This window comes from Callithrix jacchus, chromosome 1 (assembly GCF_049354715.1).
Source record: "Callithrix jacchus isolate 240 chromosome 1, calJac240_pri, whole genome shotgun sequence".
Lineage (NCBI taxonomy): Eukaryota > Metazoa > Chordata > Mammalia > Primates > Cebidae > Callithrix > Callithrix jacchus.
Window position 1 is genome coordinate 72,450,842 of NC_133502.1, and position 13,355 is coordinate 72,464,196.

The 13,355-nt window shown below is 49.8% G+C and overlaps 1 protein-coding gene across 4 annotated transcripts; it reads left to right on the top strand.

Moving 5' to 3' along the window:
* The first annotated feature begins 402 nt into the window (after window positions 1-402).
* On the top strand, window positions 403-10,983 carry NXNL2 (nucleoredoxin like 2). 4 transcript variants are annotated; one of them, XM_078365292.1, is made up of 4 exons: window positions 403-484; window positions 1,339-1,676; window positions 8,577-8,674; window positions 10,391-10,983. In XM_078365292.1, the coding sequence occupies exons 2-3, from the start codon at window positions 1,375-1,377 to the stop codon at window positions 8,656-8,658; spliced, it is 384 nt and encodes a 127-aa protein (XP_078221418.1). In that variant the 5' UTR covers window positions 403-484; window positions 1,339-1,374; the 3' UTR covers window positions 8,659-8,674; window positions 10,391-10,983. The 4 variants fall into 4 exon arrangements, with proteins under 4 accessions (XP_078221418.1, XP_008991008.1, XP_078221415.1 ...); XM_008992760.6 differs by lacking the exon at window positions 8,577-8,674; XM_078365289.1 differs by lacking the exons at window positions 403-484; window positions 8,577-8,674 and adding an exon at window positions 672-775.
* Window positions 10,984-13,355: the final 2,372 nt, after the last annotated feature.

A 13,355-nucleotide genomic window follows, 5' to 3' on the forward strand; every position in this document is an offset into this window, starting at 1 on the left:
TCCGTAAGCACCGCCCCCAATTTCTTCCTGAACTCCACTAACCCTCCCAGCCAGGACACAGGATGTCAGGGGCAAACACCCCGAACCAACGGAGCCCAGGTTCCCTACCGCCCCACCCTTGTCCGCTCGTAGCCCAACTATACTTCCCCTTCCTCGTGGCCCCATCCTCCCCGAGGCCCCTTCCAGGGTAGAGCTCCAAAGCAGGGTTCAAATGCCCTGGGGAGATGGCTGCGGGACACCTACGGAGGGCCCGGCAGGGAGCGCGAGACTGGAAGAGAGCCCAGGAGGGAAGGACAGCGACGCGCGGTTTTCGGGGAGGAGCAGCGTGGGACGCTGAAGGGGAGCGCTAGTGGGAGGAAGTGGGAGGAAGTGAAGGAGGTGGAAGAGCACGGTGTTGGGGACGCTCAGAAGGCAGTAGGTGGGGCAGGACGGAGGGCACTGCGTCGGGAGAAAGTGGAAGGGCGTCGGAGAGAGAGCCGCCACGGTAGAGCCCAAGGCCGGGAGGGCCCGGCAGTGAGACTGGGCACTGTGGGGATGTGGGCGGGGTGGGGGAAAGGGGGGCGCCAGTGGGATGTGGGCGAGGCGTAGTAGGGGCGTGTGTGGGGGGGATGTGGGCCGGGCACAGTGGGTGGAGAGTGCGGAGATGTGGGCGGGGTCAGTGAAGGGAGGGTGCCGGAATGTGGGCGGGGCGGGGGAGAGTGCAGGTATGCGGGCGGGGGCAATGGGTGGAGAGTGCGGGGATGCGAGCGTGGGCCAGTGAAGGGAGAGTGCAGGAGTATGGGCGGGGTGCAGTGGGGGAGGGTAGAGTTCGGGGTTGCGAGCGGGGAGCAGTGGGGTAGAGTGAGGGGAGGCGGGCAGGGCTCAGTGGGTAGAGAGAGCTGGGATGAGGGAGGGAAGCATTGAGGAAAGAGTGCAGGAGTGTGGGCGGGGAGCAGTGGGGGATGTGGGTGGGGCGCAGTGGGGGAGGGCGCGGAGTGTGGGCGGGGCCAGTGGGGTAGAGGTTTTGTGTGTGTGTGTGTGTGTGTGTGTGTGTGTGTGTGTGTGTGTGTGTGTTTGTGGGCGGGGTGCAGTTGGGGGAGGGTGCAGAGACCTTAGGGCTTGAGGTTGCCCGGCCGGCTCAGCTTCTAGAGGCGGGTGCTGCGCTCTCGCCCAGACAGCTGGGGTCTCGGGTGTCTGAGTGTCCCATTGTCAGCGCGGACACTCCTGTTCCAGCCGGAGGCGAGGCCGGGGCCGGGGTCTGGGCGCCGCCGGGGCAGGTCTTGAGAGATCCGGCGGTGCGGACAGAGTCCAGGCACCGCGGCGCTTGCCGCGGTCCTCTGGTGATCATTTCTCCTGCAGGTGTCCTCCGGCCGCTGGTGGCCCGGCGCCCGCGCCATGGTTGACGTTCTGGGTGGGCGGCACCTGGTGACTTGTAAGGGCGCGGCGGTGGAGGCCGAGGTGGCGCTGCAGAACAAGGTGGTGGCGCTGTACTTCGCGGCTGCTCGGTGCGCGCCGAGCCGCGACTTCACGCCGCTGCTCTGCGACTTCTACACGGCGCTGGTGGCCGAGGCGCGGCGGCCGGCACCCTTCGAAGTGGTCTTCGTGTCTGTCGACGGCAGCGCCCAGGAGATGCTGGACTTCATGCGCGAGTTGCATGGCGCCTGGCTGGCGCTGCCCTTCCACGATCCCTACCGACAGTGAGTGGGCCCTGGGGGGCGGGGGCCGCCCGGCGCGTCGCCCTCTTGTCCCCCCAGGCCTCCCTCTATATACTTGGGAGCTCTTTATAACGCCCCACCTCCAGCTTATTCCTCCCACCTCCCAGTCTCTGGGTTCACATCCCGACTCTCGTAAATCACACAGTCTGTTTCTCTAAGCGCCTCTCTTAGAAATCAGGAAGGGTCCAGACCAGATTAGAAAACCCAGGGCATCAGCACCCCCAGGGGGCTCGTGGAGCTCGGACGCGGGCAGTTTCTGCCTCGGGTTTGGAGGTCCGGGAATCTGCATTGCTAAGGAGCTCCCAGTGATGTTGATGCTGTGGGTTCCTGGGCTTGGTTCCGGGAACCACCTGCCCAGGCAGCCCTGGGCTCCCAGCACCGCTGTGGTCCTCCCAGTTAGTGGGCAGGAGGCACAGGAACACAGGGATGAAGGGTGACCCGCGAGGACATCAGCTCTGTGACAGGCACCCACAGAGCAGGCTGTGGCTGGTGTGCTGGGAGGGAGGGACAGGGTCCAGGGCTGACAGGAACCCAGGTGCTGGCCACCTTTGCGGTTTCATTTTTACTGACACTGATGGAATTTCGTCACTAGAGAAACATAAAACCCATTACTATAAACTTTATTACTCTAACTTTTGGAAAGGAGCACGTAGGGATTGGCAGAGAAGGAACCGACCGGGATGGATTGTTCTGTTTTTGGGGTTGGTCTCTTGTGGTCTCCTGTGTGCTAAGAGTCCAGACTTAGGTTTAAAGCAGGCCTCAAGTGTGTTGTCCTGGCCACCCGCTTCTAAGTACCAATGAATTTCTGCGTTTTGCTTTACAGAGGCCAGCCTCACATTTCATGGGATTATCATTAAGTTGTGGGATTACCCCCTAAGCTAATTAACATGAGATGACATTCCTTCTGGAAAATGAAAACTGGAAGCCAACTTTGGAAAGTTCTGTAGATGAGTAATTAACTGGAAGAAATCTGATTGTTCTCCCAAACACAACTTTTGGTGATTTGCAGTGAAAGAGGAGGCCCAGGCAGGGTGCCACCCAGCCTTCCTCGGGGGGAGAGTGACCTGTTTCTAGGAGCCTCATTCACACTGGGACTCTGAAAGTCCTATTGATAATGAATGTCAAAGACAAGTGGTTCACTTTGCAAAAGGATTTCTTATAGAATCAATTCCAGTGGTGCTTTTAAAAATAAGATTGGACTTGCTTAATACTCAAGATATGTGTAAGCTTTTGAAAGAACACAGGGTTGAAATCGAGAGGCGATGGCAGTGTTATTATAATAATTAGGCACAGAGCTGTGGCCCAGCTCTGGGATTTACTTCCTAGGTGATGGTAGGCAAGGTATTTTATTACCAAGCATATGATACATCACGTGATTGTTGTCAGGGTTGAGCTGATCACAAAAGAGCTCATGTGTCCACTGGTTATGTTCCAGCTCTCTAGTCTATTGCTCCATTTTACAGATGTGCCATTGAGGCATAGAGTTGAGTTCTCCTGGCTCTGGATACCCTCTTTCTGCCTTGCCCTACTTGCTCTCTGAGGGGGTGGTGAGCCTTGGCCACCAGGGGCACACAGACTGGCCTGGGGAGGTCATTGCTTGGGGCCATGCAGACCTCTTTTCTGTTTCTGATGTCCTGGCCATGCCTGTGAGCTCCAGCTGGAGGCAGTGAGCTGCCTGACGTGGCTCAGCAGTGCGCTCCTACCTTCTCAGCTTGGCTGGCCTGGGAGAGAATTTTCTTTTTGCAAACTTAGCTGTTTGTCTCTACCCCTTTCCACACGGAACTTCCTTCACCCTGTTGTTGTCACGTGTAAGCTAGGAAGTGGGATGTTCTGTGGGAATTGTTGGAGCTACGTCCTAAATTCTGCTTATCCTATCCTGGATTTGTGGAATCGGATCGTGAGCAAAATGGAAATAGCCACAGCCAAGAAGGACTAAAAAATGGACAAAGCCTTCATGGGCACTTGGGAAGTTGCTAATGTGTGCAGAACGCAATACTTTCTGGTTGGTGCTGTGGAGAGGTGGAGCCTGGGATAGTGGCATTATGGGAGCTCCACTTGGCAGGTGTGGGGTAATGGGGCCTTGTGCTTTCTTTCCTCAGAGGCTGGAGCTCATCACCCTCCCTCCACTGAATTTCTGGTAAATCAGCTGAGTCAAGGGAGGAGAAGAAAAACAGTTGCTTCCAAAGAGATCACAGAGTGGCACCCTTGGGGGTTACTGTTGGCATGGCTGGAGGCAGAGGACAGCTGCAGATGTACCTGCAGGGAGAGGAGGCCTGGGGCCCTCCCTTGTCCTCCAAGCTGTGTAGAGCTCAGCTTTCCAGTGTACCCTGCACCATGCGCTCAACACAGCAGTGAGGACTGCCTTCAGCCCCCAGAGAGGCAGCCATTTACTAACGTCCCTGAAACTAAGGAATTGGGTGTGTGGCTGCGGCTGGCAGTTCCCTGTCTAAGTGCCCAGTGCAGGTGGGCTGAGAAGAGTTGCCAAGCCTTAATGTGGGGACAGCTTTGGTGACACATACCAGCACGCTCTGGAGGTGTGTTTGCAGGATGAGGTTCCATCCTGCCCTGTCTTCCTTCCCTGCATTAGCGGGTTTATGAGTAAAACTCATTATCTGTCCAGGAATGAAGTAGAAAGTTCTCGATTCACCAGCAGGAATTCCTATGACATGCTGCTATTCACAAAAGACATGATCAATGGTGATTTTTACATGATTTTATTAACAGCTCTGGCCCTACTTGGCCTCCAGAACTTCAGCAGACCCCAAAGAGCACCGGAGGAGGTTGTCCCCTCCTCCTGCCTGCTCAGCTCTTAACACTGCCTTCTGGCCATGGCTGGTGTTGCAGTACTTCAGCTTCTAGACCCGACAAATTTAGATCTGATGGAAAAGGAAAAACTGGCTAGGGCTTCATTTCTTGCATAGGGCATGGCTCAGTGGGAGAAGAATCAGCGCTTGTGCCAGTAATTCCTGATTCTACCTTTCCACCCCTTGACTCTCTCCAGCTCTATGTTCCCACTGCTTCCTGGGCCCTCTGGGCTCAACATAACCACTGAATCCACTGATTTTGTGGCTCCCAGATCCTTCCCTTTCTGATCATTGCTGTTTCCTTCACTCAGGGGCTGCAGCTTTAGAATATTCCTCTAAGTGGTCTACAGGGCCTTGGTGTTCCCCTCTAACTGACTCTCTGTTCAAAGACCAGTCTGGTTTAGACATGCCCTGTGCCAGCTCTCCGAGGGTTTCCTGAGTTTCCGTTGCCCACAGGATGGAGCCAGACATGGCTGAGTGCCTGGCATCCTTGCGGAGTGTATTTGATGGGCGGTTGGAGCAAGTGAGCAAAAGACAGTGCTGCAGAGATATTTACTTGGCCACGGCCTGCTCCTGGCTGAGATGACAGAGACTAGAGTCAGGAGTTGCCACAGCAACGCAGAAGTGTGGTTATGCCAGCCACAAGGATGTGGCTGTGTTAGTTGAAGGCAGGGACTAACGTTGGTTGCAACAGCACTGAGGACAAGGAGGAACTGGGCTCTTGGATTTTCCCCAAATGCTTGAAGTTCTGAGTTATTACCATGATAACATTCTCTCCTCCAAAAGCAAGTTCTCTTCTCTGTGGAAGCAGCTCAGGGCCCAGAGGGAATCGAGATGATATTAGGGAGAAAGTGTGGTTCTTCCTCTCCTGTGCAGCTCCAAGGTTACATTTGTCCCCAGGCAGAGGCTGCCAGCATGGGGATTTGAGGTACTGAGTGTCTCTTTGAAACAACCACCTCAGGCCTCCTCATTCCTCAAAGCCCAGCCTGCCCTGCATCCCCCTGACTGTGTCAGAGCTTGATTTAATATTGCAAGCGATTAAAACAACAACAATGACAACAACTCAAAGAGCTTAAACAGTGAAGTTTATGGGCTGGCTTTAATGAAACACCCATCTTCCAGGAGATGGTCTCAAGGGAAAGCTGGAGGCCGCTAAAGATTCAGCTTTGTGGCTCGCCTTCTGCAATATCCCCTTGCTCAGGCTGCCGGCAGCGGCTGCCTGGCAAATCCTGTGTCTCCTCATGGTGGCAGAATGGCTGCTGTGTCTCAGACTGCACATTCCCATACCTTTCTCTTTCCCAGCACACAGCCAGCTGCTGCACCAAGCCTCACTGATTCTGATTCTGCTAGTTCTCCATTTCCATATTAGTAAGTGTAGCCAAGGGCCACCAGATAGATATGTTGACTGAGCAGTTGGCCCAGGTGGAATTGGAGGTGGGTCTTTCCTGCCCAGTAAGGACATCTGGTATTTATAAAGTACTTATCATGTGCCAAGCCTCATTCTTCATTGAGCTGTTTATTTAATTCTGACAACTTCAGGAGGTGGGTTCTGTTATTTCCATGATGTAGATGAGGAATTCGAGGTGCAGGAAGTTAACTAGCTTGCCCACAACACACAACTAGTTCTTGCCAGAAGTGGAAGAAAATGGTTTCCCAAGGAGGGTCACAGATGCTGAGCAGCCTCTGCACAGTAGAGGCCTGTCCTGCCTGTGCTGTCAGGGGCACCCTGCCCAGCCTCCCCTCCACCTGCTTTCTCCTCCTTCCTCCCAGTTGGTGCAGGGAATGCAGAAAGTCCTGGGAGACTGCTGCGGGGCCGGACAACTTGAGGGAGAATGAACCACTGGATCTCAGGCACCACCCCAGTGTCAGGGGCAGGGAGACTGCATTTCTGATGAGTTCCCCGGTGATGTTGGTGTAGCTGTTTCTGGGACATCGTTTCTCCCACATTGTTCCTGACAGTGCTGGTCAAAGGCTGGTGCATAGACTCACATCATTTGGGAATCTGTCTGGAGTGCACATGCTGCCAGAGCTGAGGAGTGCAGGAATCTGTAGATGAGATGCTGCTGCTGCTGGCATCCCAACCCCTTCATGGCCCACCAGCAGCCCTCCAAGGAGTCCTCATGGGTCCCAGCCATACGGTCTGCTTCCCTTTATGAAAGTGACGCATGCTGCCCTGCCCTGTCCCACTGCCCAAAGTACAGATGCTGAAATAACTCATTTGCCAAAACTTCTGGATAAAGAGCTTAAATCAGGCTGCTGGCCATTTTGCTGCAGTCTTTGTGAATAGAGCTACTTGGTTGTTTCTCTTTTCTTCACTTTTTTTGTTTTGAGACAGAGTTTCACTCTTGTTGCCTAGGCTGGAGAGCAATGGCGCTGTCTCAACTCACTGCGCCCTCTCCTTCCTGTGTTCAGGCAGTTCTCCTGCCTCAGCCTCCCGAGTATTTGAGATTACAGGCTCCCACCATCACGCCCAGCTAATATTTGTATTTTTAGTAGAGACAGGGTTTCACCATGTTGGCCAGGCTGGTCTTGAATTCCTGACCTCAGGTGATCCACCCACCTCAGCCTCCCAAAGTATTGGGATTACAGGTGTGAGCCACCACGCCCAGCCACACACTTTTGTTTCATGCCTCTTAAGCTCATTGCTTAGGCATTTCAGATTTTAGGTGTTGTACAGGATTCTTAAGATTTGAGAGAGGGACATGTCTGCCACATCTTTCAGGTCCACTGCCATGGACCTGTGCAAGCTCTGTCCAGCTGAGTTCCACACGAGCCTTTCCTGTTATAGGCACTCATGGCTGTTGTGACAGAGTTGGTGTCCCCTAAACCTGCAGTTTGACATGAATTTGCATCTGCTTGCTGTTTGAGACTTTAATTTGTCCGTTCTGCGAATGTAGTTTTGGCAGAGAAGTCTCTGCCTTGTCTTTTTTTCACTCTGCATGATAGGTTTTAGAGAATAGTTGACATGTTTATTTTTCCCATCTTTCCTTTCCCTCCTCAGGTGAGTCATTGGACCCCACGGGGAGCAGGTCCATAGCTGCCTGGGTGTGCACTTGTTCTTTGAAGAACAGGCCTGTCCTGGTAGGAGTCATACACCCCAGAAAGGCCATAGCCCTCCCACCAGTGTCCCCTCAAGGAGGTTCAGTCCACATTGGGCCTGTGTAATGATCAGACTGGACTGATTTTGGATATTCTTGTGCCTTCTCTCTTTTTTGTTGCTCAATCTCCCTAGATTTTTTTTTTTTTTTTTAGAGATAGGGTCTTACACTGTTGCCCAGGCTGGAGTGCAGTTGTGTCATCACAGCTCCCTGCAAACTTGAACTCCTGGGTTCAAGTGATCCTCCTGCCTCATCCTCCCGAGTAGCTGGGACTACAAGTGCATGCAACCACACCTAATTAAGATTTTAAATTTTTTGTGGAGACAGGGTCTTGTCATGTCACCCAGGTAGGTCTTGAACTCCTAGGCTCAAGTGATCCTCCCATCTTGACCTCCCAAAGTGCTGGTTTTACAGGCGTGAGCCAATATGCCCAGGCTCGGTAGAGATTTGTTTCACATTTTAGTGTTTCTTAAGAACCAGATTGGGTTTTATTGCTTACCCCGTGTTGGTTTTTGTTGGTTTATTTTCTATTTCACTAATTTCTGTTCTCAGTCTTATTCTGACTTCTTTCTACTTTCTTTGTGCCATATTTATTTTTTAAGCTTCTTGAATTAGATCCATAAGTCATCTATCTACAAGTTTTGGATAAGCGTGTTTAAGGGTACAGCTTCCTAAGTGTGTTTAATCGTGTTTACAGCTTGGGATTTGTAGTATATTCCATATTGTTCTTTAAATATTTTGTCATCTGCATTTATGTTTCCCATATAACATATAGTTAGCTTTAAAACTCATTCTTAAAAATGATTTCTTATTGGCTTCCAATTCTTTTACCTTTGGTTTGATTAAGTGATCTATATATTATTGAGCACTTGAAATTCATTGAGACTTCCTCCTTGACTGAGGACATGATTGATTTTGTTGCTGTTTTATTAATTAAATAACTAATTAATTTGAGACGGAGTTTCGCTCTTGTTACCCAGGCTGGAGTGCAATGGCGCGATCTCTGCTCACCACAACCTCCACCTCCTGGGTTCAGGCAATTCTCCTGCCTCAGCCTCCTGAATAGCTGGTATTACAGGTACGCACCACCATGCCCAGCTAATTTTTTGTATTTTTAGTGGAGATGGGGTTTCACCATGTTGACCAGGATGGTCACGATCTTTTGACCTCGTGATCCACCCACCTCAGCCTCCTAAAGTGCTGGGATTACAGGTGTGAGCCACTGCGCCCGGCCTTGTTGCTGTTTTATAGATGTTTGGAAACAAAGCGTATTCTCTCCCTGTTGAGTGTAGGGGACCCTGTATTTTTTTCTGTTTGGGTGATGATGTGTCTTTGATGTAGATGTCAGAAAGTGGCAGGAAGACCTTGATGGACATGTCAAAGGCGGATTTGGTAACAGGAGGGTCTCTAATGGGTTATTCCTTCCACTCAGGTTCACAGTCCTCACAATCCTGAGGGTGACAGATTGAGGAAATCCGATTATTGTCACTGTGAGGCCCTCATAACCTGGCTGTGGTAAACAAGAAGGGGATTTCATTTGGCTGCTTGTCTTGAGAGAGTAATCCCAGTGAAGGTTACAAGAATTGCAAAACCAAGAAGGCAGATCCTCCTTTCCCTAAACAAATGCAAATTATTTTGTAAAAAGACCACTCATCAGGTTACAGATGCTGTAAATGTCAGTGATGTAAAATGAGGCCAAAAAACCTCTCATTATAATGACAATCGATGCATCATTGAATTTGTAGGGTGGAAAGTCAAATGAGGCTCTAGATGTATTTAAAACTCATGGAATTTTAACTTTTTTTTTTTTTTTTCTTAGAAATAGGGTCTGTTGCCCAGGCTGGAATGTAGTGGCGCTAACGAGGCTCTCTGCAGCCTCGACCTTCTGAGCTGAAGCGATCTTCCCACCTCAGCCTTCCGAGTGGCTGGGATTATAGTGTGCACCACCACATCCACTTAATTTTTTAACTTTTGTAGAGACTGTGTTGCCCAGGATGGTCTTGAACTCCTGGGCTTAAACAATCCTCCCACCTCAGTCTCTTGAAGCACTGGGATTACAGCTGTGAGCACCCACACCTGGCTGCAATGTTAACTTTTACCATTATATGTACCTGATATTTTTTAAGCATTTGAGATGTAGAGAACATAAAAAATTATTGGGTTTATTTTTGGGTTTAGACCTGCACTATCCAATCTGGTAGCTGCTAGCCACTAATGTCTCCTTACATTTAAATTAAAAGTTAATTAAAATGAAAACTTCAGTTCCTCAGGCACACTAGCCACATTCTGAGCTCTCCCAGCCACATGTGGCTGGTGACTGCAGGATTGAGTAGCACAAATAGGGAGAGTTCACTGCTGCAGGCAGCTTTCTGGGGCGGAACTGGGTTAGAAACAAGGCTGGATGTAGTGGCTCACGCCCGTAATCCCAGCACTTTGGGAGGTCGAGGTAAGTGGATCACTTGAGGCCAGAAGTTCAAGACCAGCCTGGTCAACTAAGAGGCTGAGACAGGAGAACCTGGGTGGTGGAGGTTGCAGTGACCTGAGATGGCACCATTGCACTCCAGTCTTGGCGACAGGAGTGAAACTGTCTCAAAACAAAACAAAAAAGAAAAGAAATGGTAGCACCAAGAAGAAAGGAACCCTCACTCTAGCCGGAGGGTGAGCAGGAGCAGGCAGAGTGGGGCACCTGGTGGCTGCCTCCAAGTGGGCATACCTCAGGCCGGAGGGAGGGGGCCTGTCCCTTCAGATGTGCATGCGGAAGTGCTAACTTCAGTACCACTCTTCTCTCCTGCAGCGAGCTGAGGAAGAGGTACAACGTCACAGCGATCCCCAAACTTGTGATTGTGAAACAAAATGGGGAGGTCATCACCAACAAAGGGCGGAAGCAGATCCGGGAGCAGGGGCTGACCTGCTTGCAGAACTGGCTGGAGGCGGCTGACGTCTTTCAGAATTTCTCCGGTTGAAGTGGGAGGGACCTCAGAGGGCCAGGACAGGTCCTGTTTCTCTACCGCAGATGCTGGGGCAAAGAGGAGCATGTTGGGATCCTTCCTCTGCTGGTGTGATTCCATTGTATTTCAGAGCAGAAGCACTAAGCTGTGGTAGACAGCAACTATTGCGCAGGAAATAATGCACTCCCTATTTTGTTCATGCAGCTTGTTTGTATTATAGTTATTTTTGTTACTCTTTGCATATCTTTATCCACCTGTGCTTAAGGAAGGATCCTCATATATTCATACTGAGCTGTTGGAAATCTATGCAAGACATTTATTTGTACAAGTCTCTTCAGGTCAAATAATATATTTATTGATAATATTTTCTGGTGATCTGTTTAATGATATACTTTCATAACTATCTTAATAAAATTTGCAAGCTGTGTGCTTTAATAAACAAGCCTATTGCCTTCTTTCTGATTCCAGTCCAAGTGCCAGTAGGAAGAAAAAGAGTCTCTTGACAAATAGCATGCTTAAATATGTCTTATTTACCACAGGTGGTAGTTCTTAATTATGTGTCATCTTGGAATATCGTTCTTCTCTTTGTTTTCTTTACACTTACTTGTAATAGCATCGCAATATCCTAGAAAGCAATGAAATTTTCAAGGGCGTGCTTTCATCTTCAAGATCAAACCTCAGTGTTATCTGAAAGTTAATAATCCATTGAAGTGAACAAAAAGCCCATTCACAATCTTTGTTAATGATGGGGAAAGCTATCAGTAGTTCAGATTATTGTCCCAGCCTCCCCTGTGGCCTCTTGCTGGTAGTTCTTCCTTGTTTCTTTCCAGCCTCATTCTGATCTGATCAGAATGGAACTGTGGAAATCTGTAGCCAAGTCCTCACCTACAGATCTGGTCAGCTTGCTGGGTTTGGGCTCCTCAGCTGGGAATCTGGAGCAAAGCTGACACCAATAGGACCAGAAATAGAGTAAAGAAGCCCAGTGGGTGGTCCTTGGTGAACTCGTGCCACTGAGATGTAAGCTGTGGATTAATTAGTCCCTTCAATCTGCCTCATCCCCTGTGCTGTCAGTTAACTTCCCTCCCCTGAACACTGAGACCCAGCCTCCTGGGGGCCCTGTAAGTTGACTAAGGATGCATTAAGCTAACCTGATTGTTATTGCGCCCCAAGTAAGTCATGTAGGAATGCAGTTTTCTTCCAAAACTCAGAGATGGCATATTTATTTAATTATGGTATTTTCAATCACACGTTCTTGGGAACTGGGTGGACATCTCTTGCATGTAGAGTGTCCATAAAGTGTGTGTGTGTGTGTGTGTGTGTGTGTGTGTGTGTGTCTGTGTGAGAACCACAACCACAGACTTTTAAAAGGTAGAGAAACAGCCTTCCTGGTAAACATGCTTGTAATTGCCAAGAACTGTTGTTGGTGTTTGTGGGCTGGAAGATCTTGCTTTGGGATGATTGGAGGGAGAGGCAGGGTCCACCTCAGCTGGGCTGGCCTTGTAGGACATGGGCCTTCATCACCCAGGTGTGGGAGGGTGATGTGTCCTTTGAAACATTATTGCTCCCTGAAGAAACATTCTTTTTTTTTGAGATGGAGTCTTACTCTGTCGCCCAGGCTGGAGTGCAGTGGCACCATCTTGGCTCACTGCAACCTCTACCTCCTGAGTTCAAGTGATTTTCCTGCCTCAGCCTGCCAGGTAGCTGGTTCACAGATGGCACCTGCTCATTGTGTCCTCATGTATTGGAAGGGGTGATGGCCTCTTTTAGGAAGACACTACTCCGATTTATGAGGGCTCTACCCCACCCTCCTGACCTAATCACCTCCCAAAGGCCTCACCTCCTAACACTGCCATTGCCTCGGGGTTAGGATTTCAACACATAAATTACATGGGACAGAAATATTCAGACCATGGCAAGTACACAGAAAAAAATACACACAAAGCAAACAGCCAGATAAGATAATTCTCAAACAAAAATGCAGGAGAGAAGGATAGTCCAGTTTACCAATGGCTCAATGGTTCTGGATAGCTGGCAAAGTGGAGGTGATTACAACAGAGACTCTTTTCAATCCAAATTATACCAGATCTTCCAAGAGCTCAGTCACTATTGCAAGGACAGTACCAAGAGGATGGCACTAGACCATTTATGAGAAATCCACCCCCATGATCCAATCGCCACCCACCAACCCCACCTCCAACACTGGGAGTTACAATCAACATGAGATTTGGGAGGGGACGCACATCCAAACTACATCAAAGCTGAACCTTGGTCTGCCCACCCAGCACAGCAAAGCTAAACACTGACATTGGATTGCAGTGAAAGTGGGGAATTTACTGCAGGGTGCCAATGAGTATTAGGCAGCTCGGGCTTAAGATACAAACTTGAGGGCTTATGTGTAAGGGTTTTTAAAGGCGGGAGACAGAGGTTACATGCAAAATCATAAATGAACACATGGAAGGTATACATTGGTTTGGCCTGAAAAGGTGTGACATTTTGAAGTGAGGAAGCTCATAGGTAGATTCAAAGATTTTCCCATTTGTGATTGGTTAAGCTTTGTCTAAAAACTTGGGGTCAGCAGAAAGGAATGTTGAGCTCTGGCCTGTGGGTATGGCTTCCTCCAGGCCCCTTAGAAAGAAATTTAGAATAGAGAACAGTGGTCACACTTCGGTCCTCAATTCTCTCTTATCTAAGGTCTGCATGCCAGTAGATGACATTTTCCATGTGATATGGTCCAGGTTTCTAAAAAGCAACTCAAGAACATTGTTTTGAGTTCTGTAGGGAACCAAACATTCTGTGGCTCTGACTTCCTTG